Genomic DNA, 20,606 nt, shown 5'->3' with positions numbered 1-20,606 from the left:
ACAAAAAAAGAAATAATTACATCATGCAGCCTTCTGCAGCCCACGCCCCTCCCCCCCAAATCAACGTGGCCCTCGAGTTAGGCAGCTGCTTTGGCCGTTTCCACATTAAAGGCTTCGCCGAGATCTGCCGGCATGCGCTTCCTGATCGAACACGCCAACTCGGTTAACTGGCCCTCAGATGTCTCGTAGGATGAAATGTGGAGGATAACAAGGTTACTGCTCCGGAGCTCCACCTTTTTACGGTGTCGTTCACGCATAGCATAGCGGGAGCAGACCTCTCGAGAACTTTTCAGAATTTTCAGAACTTCTTTGTTGGTGACAGGAGATTCATTGTATTGCTGTGAGACTTTTTCAGTCGCACCTCTGTAAGACTGAGCTATGTCGACCGAGGAGCATAAGCCGTTTTTAGACAGAGCGAGCGAAGACGAGAGCTTGAATAGTTCTCATTTGGCATGCTCGCACAAGAATAGGAATCGACTTCTGGCTGTTTCAGTGGTTGCAAATGCGATGTTGCTAGTTGCCTGCTTACTCTTGAGCGTAACAGTGCTGTCCCTCTCGAGCTCTAATACACTGAGTGCTGGCCGTGGGAAGATCGCGGAGCCATACTGTAAGGGGATCGTTTCATTCATGAAGGTTGCGACCGGATTACTTATGGCCTTTATTTTCAGCGCCTGCGAACGACATCATTGAATATGAGTACCGATCAATGGTATCTAATGACACTCGGTTCACCGGCCATCCGGGGCCAGAGTGGGAGCAATCAATACGAGAATTGATGGAAGGTAAGTTGTCTCGTATCGCAATTTAGTTCTAGGTACCCTCTTATGACATTGGTATTTAGGGACGCTCATACGGATATCCGAGGACGAACTGAAGCGATCCGGTTCCGACTCCATACCGCTGAAAGACGGTGGATACGCAGCAGGCCTTGGAGTTGCTCATAGCCTTCACTGCGTGGTATGTCGAACAGCCGTTTCCTTTTGACATTAAATGAAAAAATGCAGCCTCTCATTGTTGCGGGTGTCAAAACAGAAAAATATTAAGCAGTTCCTGTACCACGAACACTTCTACCCTGACGTGGATCCAATGGGAGAGAAATTCGACTATCTTCGATCCCACGCAGGTCAGTTCTTTAATACTCTCCATATGTTTCCATTACATTCTTTTGTCTTCGCTTTGGGTGCTTACGTATGTTTCAAGATCACTGCCTCGACTTCCTACGTCAAGGCAGCATGTGTCACTTGGACTACTCCCTGTACACGGTGTACTGGGGAGAGAGAAGAAAGGATATCCCAACACACCATGTTCCAAAAGTGCAGAAATGTGTGAATTGGGATAAGCTGCATAGGTGGATGGTGGAGCGAGCGGCAAATACTGATATGTTGGTGGGACCATGAAGTGGATGCTGTATTTTTTCATACCAAAAGGTTTGCTCTTTGATAAGTGTTTCCAACAAGGCACCCTGGCTTGCTCTACTCCTCTTTATATTGTGTGGCATCTTAGCTCCACTCTTTATAAGAGCAAGCTCTCTGTAAATAGCTCCCTTTTCTTTTTCTCTCGGTTAGGATTTGCTTGTTTAACGCTACTAGAATCGAGTTTACTTCGCTTCTCTGCTTGGGCTATTACAGTATATTTGGTTTGTCTATGGACATGTTGAGTCCACTTCCGTGCGATCTTGTCACGGTGCCTGCCCGTACAGACGTCCTGGATGGTCTAGGCACCAGCTTCCCCGAGTTAGCTAGACAGGTGATCCACGGTCTGCATACAACCTGCATGTGCTTAAGGTGACGCTGAAATAACACTTCATTCGGAGTGGTTCAAGTTCACCTGGCCGATACTTTCAACCTCATCACTCTCGCACCAAAGTATCAAGGAAATTATCAGGGCCTTCGAAATTGACCGCCCTCTCCTCAGCCCATTCCTGAATACGCTTCCAATTAGTGCATTTTCGGGTCCCTGTTCTATTACCTTGAATTTCGTTGGGACTCTTCCAGTAATACGTGTTAACCGTTATGTCGGCGTTGCACAGGATGCCCTGGCGGAGAACCTCAAGACAGTGATCTGTCATGGTACGTTAGTTCAAGAATAGGGGCTCAGAATTACGACAGCACTCACCCCAGTGGCCAGGGGTGAACGCATCGGTGCCTTGGAGCTCGGGATATTGCTCTGGATATTGAGATTGATATATTCGTTTCTTGATTTGAATTGTAAGAAGGGTCTGTCTGGAATGGAAAGGGCATCAAAAGTCCCAAGTACGTACCACGCAATGCAGCATATGGATAGACTCGAGATATCCAATGTAACCACTCCCGTCTCGTAGTCGGATGGAAGTTTTATTCAATCTCCTTAGCTCGTCTTCGGAGATTTTAATGATGCCCCCTAATTAAAGGATGACCAGTCAACCCATCGCATTTAACAACAACTGAATACAGACACCTACCTCTGAGCAATTGTGACCAGGCTTTGTCAACTTCCGGGCGAGGCTCTCCAGTGAATTGACTTGGGCCGTGTCCATGATTAATTTCTTCGACTGTGTACTGGAGAGCCGATTGTGCGGGTGCTATGTTGCAACATCATGACATTTAGAATTAGGAATGAATGGTTATCTTTATTGTCCAACTCACTATACGCCTTTTCAAGTGCATCAGCGTGAACATCACTATTTTTGTAATCGCTCGCAAAGCTTAAATTCCTGATAAGAAATGTAATGTTCAGAGCCAGGAAGGCGATCTGAAGGATGAACAGAAGACCATGTGTCTTGAGAAGCCGGGACTGTGAAAGTCCTTTTTTGTTTCGGGGAATATCTCCGTAGTGAGGCTCGTCCTGCTCACCGGCCAGAAATGGCCTTTTCTCCTTGTCTTCGATCGAAACCATCTCGCAGTATTTACAGACCAAAGTTAACGGTATCTGCGGTGGCAGCAGCAGACCAGAATACAAAACTAATAACAACCTTGTGAGCCGGCTCTGCCAGGCACTCGTAGATAGTGTTGGTCAATTATCTGTATGGCTTCCGCGTTAAGTAAGGTTATCATCCATCCATGTTCTTTGTCACGACAACCTGCAGCACTACTAATTTAGCACACAATTGGGCTCAGGCAGGCATGCCCGTGTAAGACCGTGTAGATCAGGCTGATAAGTCCGTAATTGGAGCCCGTGGTACCCGTGATTGGCGAGGCGGTGACTATCCCCGTCACTGCTTACATGCCGAGAGGCATTGGATGCAGTGCAACCCAATGTCAGCAATATACTAGCCAGTTAAAACTATTATCTTATATAGGGCCCCATTTTCAACTCTCAGCCAAGGAAAGTACCCCGTGTACGCGGCAGGATAAGTACAGTACACACCTCTGGCCTGTATGTAAGTAAAATTCCAAAATTAGTATGCAGCCACGTACAAATAGTCTGGCTGTATTTGAATTTCCGTCGTCTATATATATCATGCACTATATATAGTAAAGAATTGTTAAAACTGTATTTATAACTAGTGGCAATGGTAATTAAAATACTTTGAAGATCGGAATTTTACATGCACGCCAGAGGTGGATACCACACTTCTTCATGTACATACTCTGTAAGTGCTTTTCCGGGTTTGAAATCCCGTCCCTACCCCGCTCCCCCGGAGAATATTCACTGCCGAATATAACAGTAATGGCTTAACCCCTGCTATCCTGTTAGATATGTGTGCACATGATAATTTTTTGGTGTTTGTGCACGTAGGTGGGTACAGATCCTGGCTGGGCTTAAATCCTGCATTGCATCAAGACTTTATCGTCACTGTTTCCAGCTAGGACTTCATAACCATGACTTATGTCAACAAAAGCAGTGTTACTGCCATTGGCATTGTCTTTCCGGTCCTTGTTATGATATCGCTTGCTGCCCGAGCATGCGGATGGCGAAAATATTCCCGAAACCTCGAAATTGATGACATTCTTATTGTCCCAGCTGCCGTGAGTCATCGACAGGGCTATCTGCATTCAATAAGGATTGTTTAACTGCTGACAAAGGCTGGTAGTTGCTTACCATAGCTGCCGGTGCTGCCATGGTAATAGGTAAGATACCACTGTCGTACACTCTTAACGCTGTGTTCTAAGTGTGCTTGATAGGGGCACAAATGAACATTATTGGGGGACATTCTGTTCCAGTAATCACTCCTACAGAACAACACCAACTTGGAAAGGTTCTTTTTCCGCCACCTTACAATTTTACGAGCTCGAAAAAAGTGCTGAAGCAAGGTCCTCCAGTTCGAGTACGCTTTCTGGATAGCCCATGTGCTTGACATCGGCTTCATCAAATTGGCGCTTTTGTTTTTGTTCCGCCGCATATTCAAAAGTGAGTCACCATTCCCTAAGACATAAGTAGCTGCAACGTGACAGACATATGGGCTAAGAGAGCAGGCAACGCCTTCAGAACCCCCTTTGACTATGCCAACTGGACTCTTATCATTCTTGTCATCCTCTGGACTGTAGTTTTCTTATTCTTTGAAGTATTTGCATGCGGTGCAGACCCGTCCGTAAGCTGGTCCGACCTGTATTCGCTGCGTCAAAAGTGTGTAGACACGTTCGCGATGCAGACTGGCTGCGCAGTCTTCAGTTGGATTATGGATCTTGCCATTCTGGTCGAGCCGCTTTTCATGGTATGTAAATTGAACTAATATCACGCTGAGAGTTATTTTCTTAACATACCCTTAGATAGCACCGCTAAAGATGAGCTTTCGGAAGAAGCTCCAAGTGTGCCTTGTCTTTTTTTGCAGTATTTTGTAAGTCCATGCTAGGAAGAGACGAGTGCGGCTTGAAATTATGACACTGATCTTTGTATAGCGCTGTGGTTGCAGGGCTTTTGAGAATGATTGTTTGGATTCAGATAGAAGTCCAGGGCACTACGAACCCGCAAACGAAGGTTCTTGATACAGTTCTGCCATCGGTTGATCAAGAAGGTAGGAAAAGCCATAGAGTCTAATGCTATGCTGCCACTAACCCGAACTCTGAATATAGGCATCGTCTCCATCATCCTCTTCTGGACGTATGTCGAGATCGGTGTGGGGTTCCAAGTCGCTTGTCTTCCTCCTTGCGCTCGGCATCTCGATAAACTGTCCCTTAGTCGCCTGATGATCAAACTTGGCTCGCTTCCATCAGTTCTTTCCATATCCAAGAGGAGCCCAGACTCAAATAGACATTTGACGTCAAGCTACAAGCCCCAGAAATCACGTTCTGACGATGAGATCGAGCTATACAAGATTCCGGGTCCGAATCAAGTCTGAGAAGAGCTTTATATTCTATAGTTTTGAATTGATGTGCTGATGGAAGAGATTTACATCTGTCATTTTGAATGTGGCGATTGCCTACTCCTCTTGCAGCTTGCTTTCGATTTGCGTTGTTTTTCTCTCTGTACCGCGGCGTCTTGCTGGGCCTATCCAAATATGCGATTGATTCCTTCGAGTAAACAAAGCTTGGCGGGTACAGAATAGTGGTGCGAAGCACACGGTGGAACGCTAAAGTGGCGGCTTGCCGCTAGGATTTACGGGTGGAAATGCGGTCGTTTATGGCCTCAGTAGCGGTCACATTCGGCGTCAGTTTCACAGGTCCTCGCATAGTTGTAAAGCAAGACCTGTGATTTCCTTCTGTAGTTAGATTTACTATTTCCATCATGCCAAGCCGTTTGTAATGTCGCTCACCTTCGAGCTATAGAATTGCCTTAAATTTCTTGCAGTTTACAAGTGTAGTGTCCAGTGCTGACCTTATAGTGTATAAATCACCATCTATTTACACCTATCTGTGGATTGGACTAATTTCGTGAAATCCCTCAGGAAGTAATTGACGATTTTATTAACCCTATGCGATGTCAAATTCATGCAGTACACCCAGCGCGAGGCTGGTATACAAGTATTAATTCTATGAAATGTAGAAGGCCTAAGTGTTGCGATTATGGAATTATTAAATTTGAGTCCGGTGCAATTTTTCGATTTGCTTAGTGAGACCAGAATCTGGACCTGGTAGTGTACTGAGTAAAACGCAGAATCAGTGAAAAAATCAACACTAAAATAGATTCGATTTGGCTACTCTTAAAACGCTTAAACGTATAGGTAAAGTTCATGAAAAGGGCGCACAACATATGGAGTTTCGACCACTCATTTAGATGTCTCCATACAGACGTCGAAACAGGAAAAACCCTGTACATAAAACCACCTCACGGTACATACTCTATCGAATATTGAAGTTGCGAGTCAGCATCACGAGAGGTTTATCCTACCTTGCGGGGTCCTCTGGCACAAAGGACTGTTCTCCCCAATTCTGGCGACCTCTTGCGTTGTAGAGGCCGATGCTTCTGCTTCCTCCTCCTCCTCCTCCTCCTCCTCCTCCTCCTCCCCTTGGACCAACGGAGTAAGCCACATTTCCGAGTCGGAATACATGTCCTCTTCGTTCGTCAGGAGCTTCGGCCCCGTCTCGATTTCTGTCAGGAGCCTGACGCGCGGTATTTATTGTCTGCCCCTTATTCGATCTATCCCCACCCAGAGCTAGCTAGCTAACCTATTAATGAATCTACAGGTATAACAGGATGTTTCCCATCTATGCGCAGAACATCGCGATGAAACTGGATCTCCTGATTGCAAGTTTCTCAACGACCTCTGGGCCAGGTGAAGACGCCACCCAGACAGTCAAGTTTGCCAACGGAACTACGGCAGTGTTGGAATTCACAGCAGGCTACATAGCAAAGAAGCCATTTGACTTTGCGACGGGCGAAGAAGCCTGGACGGGCTTCTGCGCTCCTTCACCTGCACACGCTGCCGCCAAACGTGCAACCCCCGAAGCGGCCCTCGTTCTTCCCGGCCCCACATCATACCCTAAACCCGTCGTGCGAGACAACTACAACTTGATTTCGGGGTACTTCGTAAACGACATGTAGGACGACGCCCTCTCTGATATCGAGTACACAGGTCGGAGGGCCCCGCGCTAGTGCTCAGCGAGCCCCGGAACGGGTCAACGAGTCTGATGTCGCAGTTCTCGCCGTACCATCATTCTTCACCAACATCAACCAAACCACTGAACCCGCAGCGTTTGCCAACCACGCAACCAAGTTCCTCGACACGGCCGTCAAAGACGGCAGAAAGAGGCTGGGATACAAACAATGCCTACGACTTGTTCCGGGCCCTATTCCCAGAGGAAGACGTCTGCACGGCTGCGCGGTACCGCGACAACGAAGCCCTTCGACTCATGTTCAAAACGGCTCGCAACGTAGGCGCCAAAGACGAGGCATTCTACATCTTCGGCCCGCATATCGCCACAAAGGAAATGCTCCCTCCAGACCAAAAAACCCAAAAACCCACCTCCTTTCATGGGAGGAGGCCTATGGTCCTGAGAAACACCACAGGACACACCTTACTACGCTCGCCACCAATACCAACCTCGACAGCCAGTCCATCTGGCAGTTCCCGATCCGTGGCTACGGGCTTATCAAGCTCAACTCGACCACAACCGCCTTCGCCAAGAAAGAAGTCCTCGTTATAACGGACGGAATTTGCATGTCGGTCTGCACTGGTGTTCCTGGAGCTCCTGAAAGACATCGGAATCAAGACTGTAACGTTCGGCGGACGGCCCCAGTATGGCCCAATGCAGTCGATCGGCGTCACTACCGGGTCCATGGCGGGCGACACCTCCATCATGCCCCAATGGTACCTGGCAGCGGAGCAGATTGCGAAGAAGTCCCTTGAGTCCGGAGTTAAAGGACCTCCGCTCTCGTCTGACGAGCTCGCTCGACTAAGGCTACATGCCCTCTGTCCCCAAAGTCGCTTCCCTTGTAGACGACGTTGATGGTCAACCTAAAGAGTGCCTACCGTCGCGGCAATGATGATATGCGTCTGCAATCCCAGTATGATCCGGCCGATTGTCGACTTTCCTATGCTCTTGAAAATATCTTTCAGCCGGCAACAACTTGGGTCTCTGCGGTAAACGCACTCTGCGGTGATGGCAAGTGTGTCTAGGGTTCAAAGAAGGTGCCCCGTCGCTAGGTTTATTGCAAATCTTGGGTTGCCCTATATCTTTACTTTAAGTCAGCACCAGCCCCGTCATTATGTTGTATAGTAACCCATAGTATATTGGGTATTGATTTGCATAGATTCTAACATCCAGCATTTTACCACCTTTTTACCACCTTTTTGATGTATTTAGTGTGGTCATTCAGACGTTCATACTTCCGTGAGATTGGATAATAGATTATGATCCTAGCGGTCTTCAAAACATATATGATATCATGTAATGGAATCATCGCGCGGGGCTCCTCTATTTTCAGCACGACATGCATCGATCTATTTATTCGTCCTCCCTTCATGCAACAACAACAATACCCACTTCTATAGAAAGAAATATAAAGAGAGAAAGATCGCTCTGTTCTTTTTCTAAAAGCTGAACTGCCCACTCCGTCTCTTCCCTGACGGATGCACCACAAACCCAGTTACCATAAACAACCCAGCCGTCATCCCAATCTCAACCTCACCATGCCAACACCTAGATCCATCGTGTTCTGTTAGCCTGTTGACTGAGTCATCACTGAGCTGCTGTTGCTGCTGACACTATGTTTGTCCGAGCTGGATCCGCGGAGTTGACCCCACTGATCAACGACCCGATGCCGTCAGCCCTGATTGCACATCCACATTCAGTGTGTTCTTCTTTTTCATATGCCTGGGGACGGGCAAAGAACGTACTTGATGCACCTAAATTTATTTCGGCTTGTACGAGGATTGGTTTCGCTGCTCAGGCTCCAATAGAAATCTTGGACGATGGGAAGGAGGATGACAACGACCATGGTGACACCGCTCATGCTGAATTCCCTAAGGCACTTGAGATCTACAACACCTGGATTACAGTCCTGGAAGCTGCTGGGCTGACCCCGGATTTGGACGATATGGGTAACGATATGCGTGTCATTACCCTGACCCGCATATTCTGCCCCGTAACAGATCATTTCAACACGGGCACACGGCACATCCGTGACGAGGCATGGGCTGAGAGCATGGAATCCGGCAACGGCGATATCTCCTACTTTGACTTCGTGGTTTCTACCACGCCGGGGGTCGTACAACGAGAAAGCCCGAAGTCGAAGCTATATGCTTCGGGCAGATGCTCGACGTAGAAACATCAGAATTGGCATCAATCAAGCCCATATTAACAGAGTACCAGGAGAGAAGAATGAAAATACTTCTGTCGCGGATCGGAAAACTTCACCGGTCCATCATGCTGTGAAAGGTGCGTCGCATTTAGTCCCTAGGTTGGAAATGGGCGTCCTTGTCTATCCTGGACGCCAACTGGCTCGGGGGCATGGGTAAATACCGAACGAGGCACTGTGGGGGACAATGCCTTCACTATCTGTTGCCCTGTGTTGCACTTGTAAATACACCCGCAACTACCAGCTTGGATATGAGTATTCGCGACGCGGTTCTCTTTGTAGTCACTACACAGCATCAATACTTTGGCCTCGTAAATATCACCAAAGTTCACCTTGAAATAACAGCTTGCGTGCCATGGAAACTATATGAGACATGTCAGACATGGTGTGTACCGGATTATGGACCGTCTTGTAATTCTAGCCGGCAGCGTGGGTCGATTCATGATCCATTCAAGCCCTGGGGTATTTTGCTTGAGTTCCGTGAGGGACGGGAGCCGGTTAATCTGGTGTATTTTCGGACTGTGCTTGAGAGACCACACGAAGTGCTGGAAACACTTCCAACTATTCCTCTTAATGGGGTTTGGGATATGGCGTCATCGTGGTGTGTTGGGTGACATGAGATTAATTGACCTTCCCTAGGTCGAATTATCCCCTTGTTAAGAGAACTATAACGTTGGAGCAAGACAAACCCAGAAATACTAGACTATTACTTCCGGTTCTAAATACAGACGTCAATCCCTAGTACGAGAAGACATCTAGATGATTTATAAGTCTATGTGTTTACCTAGTCCCATGCCTTCTAATTCATCCCTTGAGCCCCTACAGTACATATATGTACGTCGCCCATATAACGCACGTTTACCGCAAACTAAAGACCAACAAATGCAAGCGACAAAAAAGAGAGGATAATATCCAAACCTCGCCCAAATAAACGCCACTTAATGTTACACGAGGCTTAAATCATGCAGATACACTCCAATCATCTACTTCATTTCCTCGACCGACTCTTCAGCTGAATCCCCTTTCCACCATCGCCATGTCGCCCGACACCAGAAATACGTTTCCATCGTCCCAAATATGCTAATGATAACAACGACGGCTATTTTCATGTTCTTGCTGAGGCCCAGAGAGTCAAAGCTTGCTGCAGGAATTTCCTCTGCATCTTGAATGGTGTCCTTTGGATCGGGTTTTTTTGATGTAGCCCCCGGTGATGATGCAGGCCGTTTATTGGCAAGTGGATATTGAGTGGATAGAGATCTCCAAGAGAGAATAGGAAGCGCTGCATTCACTGTACGCCGGGTCAAGAGGGGTCCATTGCTGCGGAGACTTCTTGTGTAGAGGTGAAGTGATCTGGAGGCAAGAGACATTGCTGAAATCTCTGGATAAGTGCCGTATATACTTCACTCAGAATGAGATAGAAAAAGTGATACTATTGGGAAATGCAGAATATTTGTTACTTTGCAGCCTTGACGAAACCCTCTAATGTCAGATGGCACGGCGGAACATTTATCCCGTAGCCTCGTGTTCACATCCTACATCCGTCGTCCTATTGCACAGCCCTTTGCAATGTTGGATCTAACCGATTCAAGGCAAATAGTGACATGTCCACATTCTCCTTTTTCTATATACCTAAACTCAGCTATGGATCCAGAAGAACAAGAACAGGACTTACAATCGTCACCATGCCCATAACATCCCGTGGATTGATATCCACAACTCGCGCTCTCTCCTTCCCAGAGAAGAGTTTGTCTGGGTCGCCGACTTCTCAATCATCCATATCTATTGACCGCGCGAAAGAGAGCCAGACTCTGACTCTATCCAATGGTCGAACTCTCGGTTTTGCAGAGTACGGTAACGCCCAGGGAAAACCGCTCCTATATTTTCATGGATACCCAGCCTGTCGATATGAAGGCGCATTTCACGACGTAGGCATCCGTTACGGTGCTCGTGTCTTAGCCATTGATCGACCAGGCATGGGACTCTCGACATTCCAGCCGTCCCGAAAGTTACTGGACTGGCCGGGCGACGTCGCGGAGTTCGCTACCAAATTGGGACTGAGGGATTATCGAGTCCTAGGTGGTTCCGGTGGTGGCCCTTATTCTCTTGTCTGTGCTAAAGCTTTACCCAAGGAAAAACTCAAAGGTGTCGGTGTCCTATCTGGGTTTGCACCCTTCGAAGCGGGAACGAAAGGCATGCCATTGGGTACGCGCGTGATGTGGAATCTCGGGGCTTGGTTTCCAGGCTTGATCGGGAAGTACTGCGATTGGACTATTGTTCCTGCGGCGCAAAATCAGGATCCCACTGTTCTCGAAGACCTACTTCTTAAGACTATGAATAAGAAGCTAGATAAGACGGACTCTTCGGTTGTTTCAGACGAAAAGAATGTCAAGGCCATTGTGAGGATTATCAGGGAAAGTTTCCGGGAAGGTTCCAGGGGATATGTGGAAGATGGAAAAATCTTAACGAGGCCGTGGGGATTTGATCTCAAGGATATTGATTTCAAGGGGGTCAGAATATTTCACGGAGATAGCGATCAGCAGGCTCCAATTGCTATGGCTCGATGGATGGCTGAGAGGATTCCGGGATCGGTGTTGACGGAATGGAAGGATTATAGCCATTTCACCATTAATAATGATCATGTGGATGAAGTTTTCAATGTGATGATGGAAAAATAGTCTGTGGTATGTCAATATGTATCTATCGTGCCAACTTATCCACTCTTTTCTATTAGGTAGGCAGTCCAGTGAGTAGATTTTGGTCCATAAAGACTCGATATATGGGATCTTGTTTACTGTGTTAACACGTTCTGACAAGGCACGGGAGATGTTAAGCTACGAGCAATATGAAAGAAAATGATGAAGAAAATGTGAATCAATATTAAATGACTTTATTCAACTACTTCAACGAATCGCTCAGTTGCTTGGATCTCTTGAATTACAAAACTATCTAGGTGGAAGTTAACCGATATTCACGCTTTAATCCTGACTCTTTTTCATAATTATGTAATCCCATAGAATAAGTCATTCCTTCCTAAACAGGTAGTTTTGTAACTATTCAAAAATCCTTGTGCGCGGCTTGGTGCCTTTCAGTAGTGTCCCGTTTAGGTCAAACAACCACATAGTTGTAGGGGTTCTCAGGGTCAAGTCAATCGCTCAACTTGTTGAGCTCGCTGCGGCCATTTTTCCTTTTTTTTTCAACATAGTCCACACGGTGAATGTGCATCTTAACCATGGCAGGTCACCAACTCATTTAGCAAGGAAGACCGCAATGAAAATGCATGTTTATATACCAAGTTACTTAAGCAGCTTATAATAGTAAATTATATTAAATAAACTCCTCCAAATTGCATAGAGACACAATCTAGTAGAAAATTATACGAACAATGAGTATGTCAATATAAATTACCGCTGTTATATATAACTAGTTAACTAAATATACTAATTATATAATCATTCACTGAGTTCCATGCTTTGTATGACAGTTATCGTAAGTTGCTTAATTATCGAGACGGCGACAAAGTATCCGTCATACCGCCCAAAGCTCACTTTTTGTACAACAGTACAATTCCATGCCCGTTGAGGGAGGTCTACCTTGCTGACCACAGTGTCTTCCAAATTCAGCTAGCCACATCCGGGGAGTGGTTCCACCGGTTTTGGATATTGATTGAAAAGAAAACACACCTGTTTAACCTGTTCTTGGTCTTTTATACCCCACCAAATCTTACCGTGCATCTGGATAACCTTTATTTAGGAGAATAGACCCCTAGAAGTCAGATGGCCAAAGCAAGACTGCCCTTATCTAGACTGCTAATAAGATAGAGAAACACTACAACTCGAAGGGTCTTCATGGGTGGAGTGTACACCCTGGGGGAATTGCGACTGAGCTCTAGCGACATATGACAGATGATCTAAAGATCTAGTCGGAGAATGAGGAGTTGACAAAATCCTATAAGAGCGAGGAGCAGGGTGCGACAATAACTGTCTGGGCAGCCGTGGCAACCGAATTTGAGGGGAAAGGAGGAAATTTTTGGAGTATTGTACTATTGCGGTGCCATATTCCAAAGCCTGGTAGATTTGGTTCAGGCTATGTCCCATATGCAACTCTAAAGATTATGGAGCTAGTTGTTTGAAGGACAAGTAGGATGCTTAGTACTCTATATATAAACCACGATTTATTCATACTGCAATTATCATTTCAGCAATTATACCAAACATGAAGTACTATTAAAATTCCCCAAGTCCCAACCCCTAATGCTAGTATATTTGACAACATCCCCAACTGGGTCTAGCAGAAATTCCTTGAGATGATTGAAAGCCAAATCTGTTCAAGAAAGAGTCTTTTTTTTTTTTCTTTAACCATCACTACTTGTTAAATACATATTATGAACATGGGACAGTATCAACAATCACTCATAGTAGATATTGTTAAGATAATAGCTAAGTACTTATATTCATGCAATCTACAATACTCTTTGTATAGTCTAAATTGATATCCTTCCGGGGTCCCTGGCTCTCTTCACCTCTAAGGCAAGCCAATTATCATCTCTCTGTCCACAGCAGTTTAACTCACAGAGTAAAATTTTTCGAAGGTACGTTTAAACTCACTGATGTACATCTTAATATGCCGCTAGAGACTGTGGGGTTGATTATAATTGGGTGCCATAGAATTACCAGCGCACAAACCAAGAGACAAACTTTCAGCAATATTGATCAGCATTATTATTGGACAATCTTACCAGAAGTAAATCGCATATTCTATGACTACTTGGCATGAGCCTAACAATAGGACCTCCTAAATGTCTCGACTGTAGCTTTTACCTTTGGCCTTATGATACGTGGAATAGTACGCTATCAGAACTTGTATGGCCACATCTAGAGGAAGAAGGTGCTTAATTTCCTATCTGAGCGAGAGAATGCGACCTATATCTACATGAAAGTGTGATCACGTGATCGCTAAGCGATCAGGCAGCAATCAAGCAGTACAGCTCCAACATAGAATACTATTGATATAAGCTGGCATAATAAGACTTAGCTTACCCAGTGATTCAACCTTCTAACCACTTATTGATCGCGCTTCAATTTGCCCTCAGAATGATCTATTGCCTCCACTACTAGGTACCTCTACCGTGGAAAATCCAATTGGAAAATGTATGCGGGATTTATGAGCCAATACATACCTGTATATCACGTGATAGCAACGTGTAAACCTCGCATTCAGATTGTTCCTCGAGGATTATAGCTTCTGCTAATCTCACTCAAAAATGGAAGTAGATGAGAACTCGAGCTGCTCTCTTCTTCATGAGGCAGATTTAAATGAGAATGAGGATGGACATCCAACGAGATACACGAGAAATAGTGTTGACAATCATTTCTACCCCGATCCCCATGCTAAATTACCAGTGTATACCACAATCCACAGGTGAGTTAATATCAATTACGAGAGAAGCAAGACAGGTACATTGGCCCAGATTTCAAACCTTTTAAACTCACATTTCTTCTAGAATTCACAAAATGGTCATGACGCTCATAGGTTAATACGCCCCATGGGTATTCCTTTCTACTGCTCTGATACTCTTAATACTCACTCTCCAATTAGATGACCCGTATACTCCCGAACAACTACAGGAATTGCGAATGAACACGCTTATTGTGAGGCCACTTGTGGATCAGCTGTATGACCCGAACGACGTCTCACTTGGTATGTGTTGCAACATTCAGCAGTCCGAACACAAGTTTTATAATCCTGATTTTTGCCTTTAGTCTACAGCCTCCTGGTAAATCGAATGGAGTTTCTGCGTGAGCAGTCATACCAAGGACACCTCCAGACAGTTAATATGACCCGTGCCGCTCTCTGTGAGCTGGCTGCCTGCCGAATTCTACGGCGGTTTGATGAGGATAATCCAGGGTCCGGCGGTCTTCTGTTGCTAGCCAATATCCTAGTCGCAGGATTCGAGCCGTTTCAAAACGCTCCAGAGGAGGTCTTGTGGCAAAGGCCAAGCGCTATGCAATGGCCAGTGCAAAATCGAGGAGGCTATGAGAGGAAGCTGACAGCTCTGGAAGTTGCCATCATTTCTGAAAGCAAGACATTTCTCAGCTGCACAGCTTGCCAAAAAGTGATTGATGCTGTTTATGTTGGTCACGTCATTTACACTCCGCTCTCTTTCGTTGACATCTTGCCCGACCATTACAAGCATCGGCCGATATCTCTTTATGATCCCCGGAAAGCTCCTCTCCTGAATCAATATCGGCTGATCGTGCCCCGCTTGCGAAGCATGATTGAGGCCTGCCAGTTCGTCACCCTCCTAGCCCTATATGTCCTGACAATGGTCTACCGCCAGGATCTGGAAGTGACAATCTTCGAGGTCATCTTCTGCGCGTATGCGAGTGGGTGGATTCTCGAGGAGTTTGCAGCAATCATTGAACATGGGTGGCATGTCCATACACAAAATCTCTGGTCCTTCCTGGATCTTGCTTTCATCTGCATCTACTGCACATATTTCGTACTTCGTTTGTTCACACTAGTGACCACCCAACCCCTCTTAGGCCAAAGCGCGCTGCATGTTCTGTCCGTCGCAGCTCCAATTCTGCTTCCCCGTCTTGCATTCAATCTCATGCCCGACAATATGCTCTTTATTTCCCTTCGGGCGATGATGCGGGATTTTACCGTACTCACCATCCTCGCGGTTTGGTACTCTGCCGGCTTCTTCCTCTCGATGAAATGGCTCCTCAGTATCGGCGGAAGTGATATAGATCTGAGCTCGGCAACCATCGCCAAGTGGATGCTGTGGATTTGGTTTGGGCTGGATGGCACGGGGATTGAGCGCTCCGTGGATTTCCACGCGTTGCTCGGGCCTGCACTGATGGTTGCCTTTGCATTTCTGGGGAACACACTCTTTCTCACCATCCTTGTGGCGATGCTGACGAATACCTTTTCCAAGCTTGCTGCCAATTCGCATGCGGAGGTCCAATTCCGCCGCGCCGTTCTTACCTTCGAAGGGGTGAAGAGTGATGCGATCTTTGCTTATTGGCCACCCTTCAATATTCTCGCTCTGCTCATTCTCCTCCCACTGAAGTTCATCCTCACGCCGCGACAGTTTCACCGCGTCAATGTGGCTGCCACTCGAATATTGAATGCGCCTCTTCTTTTGCTCATAAGTGCCTATGAGCGATATCAATATTTGAATGAATCTCAACCGCATCGCCCATGGAAGTGCAGTCTGCCCTCTCTCTGGAATTTTACGGGCTTCTTCCCTCACGGGGACATCCATGCCGTGTTTGACGTAGAACCCCCAAGTGATATCTTACAGGGGATCGAAGTCCCTGGCTCGCTGAGAGTGGGGATTACAGGGGATATGACGGTTGGCGAGATCACAAGTAAGTCAGGAGCTATGCCGAGCTGAAAGATCATCCCACATCCTTATCGTATACCTCGTATTGCCTTGCCTTATACAGCTGGATGTGTCGCAAGTAATGCATGTTACGGATGCGGACAGCTACCGACTCTCTATGTTCTATCCAGTAGAAAATGAGATGACATATTCATATGCCCTTTATATTTGCGGCAGCGTTCTCAAGCTCAGAATCAGAATTCACCGGCATTTATGATAAACGTAAGGAGCTTTCTTTTATTTATATTTATCTACCTATTTCTTGTTTTTCTAGCGTGCACGAGGATGGCACTATATGGGACCTGCGCCACTTGTGAATAGTACTGTGTACATGCTGATTGTAGCGGTACAGGGGCTTTCCTCAGGCTGAATTCATCAATATTCCCCAGGGCCTGAACACATTGAAGCCGATTAGTGAGCTGATCTGTGGGAACTACTGACTACCCACATAGTTTACGACCAGATAGAAAAAGCAATTTTTGTTGCGTAAATCTAGATCACGACGATTATTATAATCGACAATACTATGACTGCATTAAATTACAATGTGAATTTCATCTATCATCGCCACAGTGATATGAAAGAAATTCTCGCGTGCTAAATAAGGGCTTGATGGGGCGAGGGTGTTGGAGGAAATAAATCCCGCAGTCGCAACCAACTTTCGCCTCGCACCCACAAATACGAAGAAAGTGGGATGGAGAAAGATTTAAGGGCACATGTCCTGCATGCTCCTGCAGCGGAGTGCATCTAATTATTTCTTTGACACTGCAACAGTTTTCTGGGTCAACATTGCCCTGGAGCAAAGGACGCTTCTAATTATGTGGAAGCCGCCACTGAATTTCATCACCTTGCATTGTCCGTACTAAGGCAGCCATCCACTACTTTATGCATGGATTATCTCACAATTACTGACTGATCATCATAGATGCATACATTATTTTTCTCAGCGTATTGGGTTTGATTATTCTCTATCCATATGGGAATTTGCAGGCGATTGATGCCTACTTCTTCGGCGCGAGCGCGTCTACCGAATCCGGACTCAACACGTGGGTTGCCCAAGGTTCATAGATGTGTTGACGCATCCTGACTTATGCTACGCAGATTCGATGTGAAGGAACTGAAGACGTATCAACAGCTCTATATTTACTTCATTCCGATTATTAGCAACCTCGGATTCATCAACATCCTGGTGGTGGTGGTACGCCTGCATTGGTTTGAGAAGCGGTTGAAGGAAGAAGGTATTACCGCCCTCGCGGTCTCCGACCAGCGCAATGGAATACAGCTGACAAGGATCGAAATGAAATAGCCCCGAATGTCCTTCGATGGAGATCGTGGTCGCGCAGAAGCACCGCAGCGGCAGCAGATGTAGAAGTATACCAGGACAAGCTTGCTAATGACGGTCATTCTTCAAACCAGGAAAAGGGGCCGGCAGGACCGAAGTAAGTGTGTCGACGGCTCTTTGATAGCATGTATTTGTCCATGGTTCTTCAGAGGCGATCCCGTGATGTTGGGCTGAAGGTCAGACTAACAAAGGCGACTAGTATTTCTTTTGCCGATGATATAGATGAGAATGTCCACTTGGCAAAGACCCGGACGACGGAAAATCCTCGGGGACTTGAGAGCATCAAGAAAAAACTGTCTAATAGCGACACTGCGCCCCTTGAACGCATTGCTTCCATATTCGGTGTCGGCGAACCCTCTAGGCGAAGACAGGAATCAGAGGCGTCGCGGAAGATATCCCTCTCACAACAACTAGACTTACCGGAGCTCTCTTCACAAGCGACCCTCGGCCAGAATTCACAATTCCACAACTTGACTGCTAAGGACCGAGAAATACTAGGTGGTATTGAATATCGCAGCCTTAAGTTACTGCTAAAAATTGTCACTGGTAGGTTTATCGGCCGTGCAAGGTATTTGATCTAATTAAGTTATAGGTTATTTCTTCGGGCTCCATATCTTTGGTGCAATTTGTCTCGTCGGTTGGATCCAGCATGCAAACCCAAAGTATCGACAATACCTAGAGCAGTGTGGGCAAGGAAGTGTCTGGTGGTATGTTTTTATACAACTAGGGAAAGAGTCGGCTGCTTATTATTTCTGTGCAGGGGATTTTACTCTTCGCAGACGATGATAGATAATCTTGGGTTTACTCTCACACCAGACTCTATGATCTCATTCCAAGATGCAACGTTCCCGATGATACTTATGAGCTTCCTCGCTTTTGCTGGAAACACATGCTATCCATGCTTGCTTCGACTTATTATCTGGATTATGTCTAAAGTTGTCCCACGGAATTCATCTCTTAGAGACCCTCTTGATTTCTTACTAAAACATCCTCGCCGCTGCTACACGCTTCTTTTCCCCAGCGGACCCACGTGGGCTCTCTTCGGGATACTATTGGCCATGAATGTTATTGATGTTATCCTGATTATAGTTCTGGACCTTGATAACCCTGCTGTCAACAACCTACCCCCTGGACCACGCGTCCTGGCTGCTATTTTCCAAGCGGCATCATCTCGACATACTGGGACGTCAACTTTCAACCTGGCGGACGTCAACCCAGCTGTACAATTTAGCTTACTGGTTATGATGTACATTGCTATTTTCCCCATTGCTATTAGCATTCGAGCGTCAAACACATACGAAGAGAGGACCCTAGGAAAATATCCCATGGAAGGCGAGATGGATGAAAATAACGGCAGATCGTATATTTTAACTCATGTACGCAACCAGCTTACATTTGATCTGTGGTATATATTTCTAGGAGCATTCTGCATTTGCATCGCCGAGTCACGCAAGATTATGGACGTCACAGATCCGGTTTGTGTTTTGTATCTTATGTTTCCCCGGGAATACAATCTCTAACCAACGACAGGCATTTTCCGCCTTTTCGGTGCTTTTCGAGGTGACATCGGCATAGTAAGCACCCTCTAAACTTCGTTCTCTACGTGCACGTCTTGTATCAAGCATATCTAACCTGTTCGTAGTGGAAATGTTGGCCTCAGCCTTGGGTATCCAACAGTGATGACATCGCTGAGCGGTCAGTTTACTACGTTCAGCAAACTTGTGATATGCGCAATGATGATCCGGGGGCGCCACAGAGGATTACCTTACCAGCTTGACCGTGCTATTTTACTTCCTAACGAATACCTGGCGGGGGACGATAAATAATGGCTGCAGCAAAATGCAGGTTCAACTGTTATTGCAGACCAATCACCATCATACCAGTTAACTCTAAGCCGGTGAATTACAGCCATTATGGAATGCCGGAAGAAGAGTAGATAATGGCGGCTTAGGAGAAATCCATAACAGACAAGACGTAAAAAGAGGGCCTTGTACAGCATTTGGCCTTTCTTATCAGACTAATATCTGCTACGACCAGATCACACTCAACTCCTTTTCAATAGCAGCTTGGTCTTTTGTTTAGCCAATCAGTCAAAGATAGCAATACCATACAGGAGCGGTAAATAACCCTCCATGGATCCTACTCAGGACTACATGCAGTTTCATCCCTTCCACATATCAGACTGGATAGTAGACTTAAGGTTTTATCACATGTCTCATAGCACTCGGCTCAATAACGAGCGGCGATGTAAGTTGAACCTTCGTGCTATCTGGGCGCTTTTTCTAACCCTTTGTATCAATTAAGAGACTTTTCTTTGGCTCTGCTTTACATGCAACTGACTTGTAAAGATCGATTAGAATCTTGATGATCTACATCATCTAAGAGGTAATCTAAACTCCCCTGGTAAAGACATTTTCTGACAGTATACGAGCACTGAGCCTTAATTCAGGAATGAGCGCTCTTACCATATAAGGTCTTACCCATACTTGGTATTTGTCCGGATACGTCCTCCAGGCCTCTTTGTCCATGGCCAATTGGGTGAATCCCCGGACAGTGAAATCCGGTAAAGCAGGTGGAATTCCTGGTTGTCGAGCACAAATATAGCTGGCCGTTGGGTAATCGCATACGCGGCTTGATAGGTTCCACGGTTCATGCATTTTGTACACCTTCGTCCGGAAACACATGTCTTGCTATTTATCAGCACGAACACACGCAGTCCTA

General features: G+C 46.1%; 9 protein-coding genes across 9 annotated transcripts; 7 read left to right on the top strand and 2 right to left on the bottom strand.

The window, feature by feature from the left end:
- Positions 1 to 77: 77 nt before the first annotated feature.
- ATNIH1004_011347 (uncharacterized protein) lies at positions 78 to 629 on the bottom strand (the record flags this gene model as incomplete). The annotated part of the gene is made up of 2 exons (XM_033575910.1): positions 78 to 376; positions 530 to 629. The coding sequence occupies 2 exons, from the start codon at positions 627 to 629 to the stop codon at positions 78 to 80; spliced, it is 399 nt and encodes a 132-aa protein (XP_033421765.1).
- Positions 630 to 706: 77 nt separating this feature from the next.
- Positions 707 to 1,397, top strand: ATNIH1004_011346 (oxidase ustYa family protein; the record flags this gene model as incomplete). The annotated part of the gene is made up of 4 exons (XM_033575909.1): positions 707 to 782; positions 842 to 957; positions 1,033 to 1,123; positions 1,201 to 1,397. The coding sequence occupies 4 exons, from the start codon at positions 707 to 709 to the stop codon at positions 1,395 to 1,397; spliced, it is 480 nt and encodes a 159-aa protein (XP_033421764.1).
- A 452-nt stretch (positions 1,398 to 1,849) lies between these two features.
- ATNIH1004_011345 (oxidase ustYa family protein) lies at positions 1,850 to 2,874 on the bottom strand (the record flags this gene model as incomplete). Its single annotated transcript, XM_033575908.1, has 5 exons — positions 1,850 to 2,061; positions 2,116 to 2,194; positions 2,261 to 2,379; positions 2,441 to 2,560; positions 2,625 to 2,874. The coding sequence occupies 5 exons, from the start codon at positions 2,872 to 2,874 to the stop codon at positions 1,850 to 1,852; spliced, it is 780 nt and encodes a 259-aa protein (XP_033421763.1).
- A 926-nt stretch (positions 2,875 to 3,800) lies between these two features.
- Positions 3,801 to 5,257, top strand: ATNIH1004_011344 (uncharacterized protein; the record flags this gene model as incomplete). Its single annotated transcript, XM_033575907.1, has 8 exons — positions 3,801 to 3,947; positions 4,013 to 4,049; positions 4,104 to 4,177; positions 4,242 to 4,329; positions 4,395 to 4,633; positions 4,689 to 4,756; positions 4,818 to 4,933; positions 4,992 to 5,257. The coding sequence occupies 8 exons, from the start codon at positions 3,801 to 3,803 to the stop codon at positions 5,255 to 5,257; spliced, it is 1,035 nt and encodes a 344-aa protein (XP_033421762.1).
- A 1,295-nt stretch (positions 5,258 to 6,552) lies between these two features.
- On the top strand, positions 6,553 to 7,502 carry ATNIH1004_011343 (uncharacterized protein; the record flags this gene model as incomplete). Its single annotated transcript, XM_033575906.1, has 2 exons — positions 6,553 to 6,878; positions 6,932 to 7,502. The coding sequence occupies 2 exons, from the start codon at positions 6,553 to 6,555 to the stop codon at positions 7,500 to 7,502; spliced, it is 897 nt and encodes a 298-aa protein (XP_033421761.1).
- A 102-nt stretch (positions 7,503 to 7,604) lies between these two features.
- Positions 7,605 to 7,975, top strand: ATNIH1004_011342 (uncharacterized protein; the record flags this gene model as incomplete). The annotated part of the gene is made up of 2 exons (XM_033575905.1): positions 7,605 to 7,712; positions 7,796 to 7,975. 2 exons carry the CDS (start codon positions 7,605 to 7,607, stop codon positions 7,973 to 7,975), a joined length of 288 nt encoding a protein of 95 aa, XP_033421760.1.
- Positions 7,976 to 8,565: 590 nt separating this feature from the next.
- ATNIH1004_011341 (uncharacterized protein) lies at positions 8,566 to 9,123 on the top strand (the record flags this gene model as incomplete). Its single annotated transcript, XM_033575904.1, has 1 exon — positions 8,566 to 9,123. One exon carries the CDS (start codon positions 8,566 to 8,568, stop codon positions 9,121 to 9,123), a length of 558 nt encoding a protein of 185 aa, XP_033421759.1.
- Positions 9,124 to 10,838: 1,715 nt separating this feature from the next.
- ATNIH1004_011340 (alpha/beta fold hydrolase) lies at positions 10,839 to 11,831 on the top strand (the record flags this gene model as incomplete). Its single annotated transcript, XM_033575903.1, has 1 exon — positions 10,839 to 11,831. The coding sequence occupies one exon, from the start codon at positions 10,839 to 10,841 to the stop codon at positions 11,829 to 11,831; it is 993 nt and encodes a 330-aa protein (XP_033421758.1).
- Positions 11,832 to 14,416: 2,585 nt separating this feature from the next.
- On the top strand, positions 14,417 to 19,662 carry ATNIH1004_011339 (uncharacterized protein; the record flags this gene model as incomplete). Its single annotated transcript, XM_033575902.1, has 12 exons — positions 14,417 to 14,574; positions 14,657 to 14,685; positions 14,752 to 14,853; positions 14,916 to 16,529; positions 17,469 to 17,589; positions 17,645 to 17,781; positions 17,850 to 17,982; positions 18,037 to 18,431; positions 18,478 to 18,592; positions 18,646 to 19,360; positions 19,416 to 19,445; positions 19,528 to 19,662. 12 exons carry the CDS (start codon positions 14,417 to 14,419, stop codon positions 19,660 to 19,662), a joined length of 3,684 nt encoding a protein of 1,227 aa, XP_033421757.1.
- Positions 19,663 to 20,606: the final 944 nt, after the last annotated feature.

This window comes from Aspergillus tanneri (genome assembly GCF_003426965.1).
Source record: "Aspergillus tanneri strain NIH1004 chromosome Unknown AapTan_8_pilon_pilon_pilon, whole genome shotgun sequence".
Lineage (NCBI taxonomy): Eukaryota > Fungi > Ascomycota > Eurotiomycetes > Eurotiales > Aspergillaceae > Aspergillus > Aspergillus tanneri.
The sequence above is the reverse complement of the archived record's forward strand: the minus strand, read 5'-3'. Positions and strand labels throughout refer to the sequence as shown.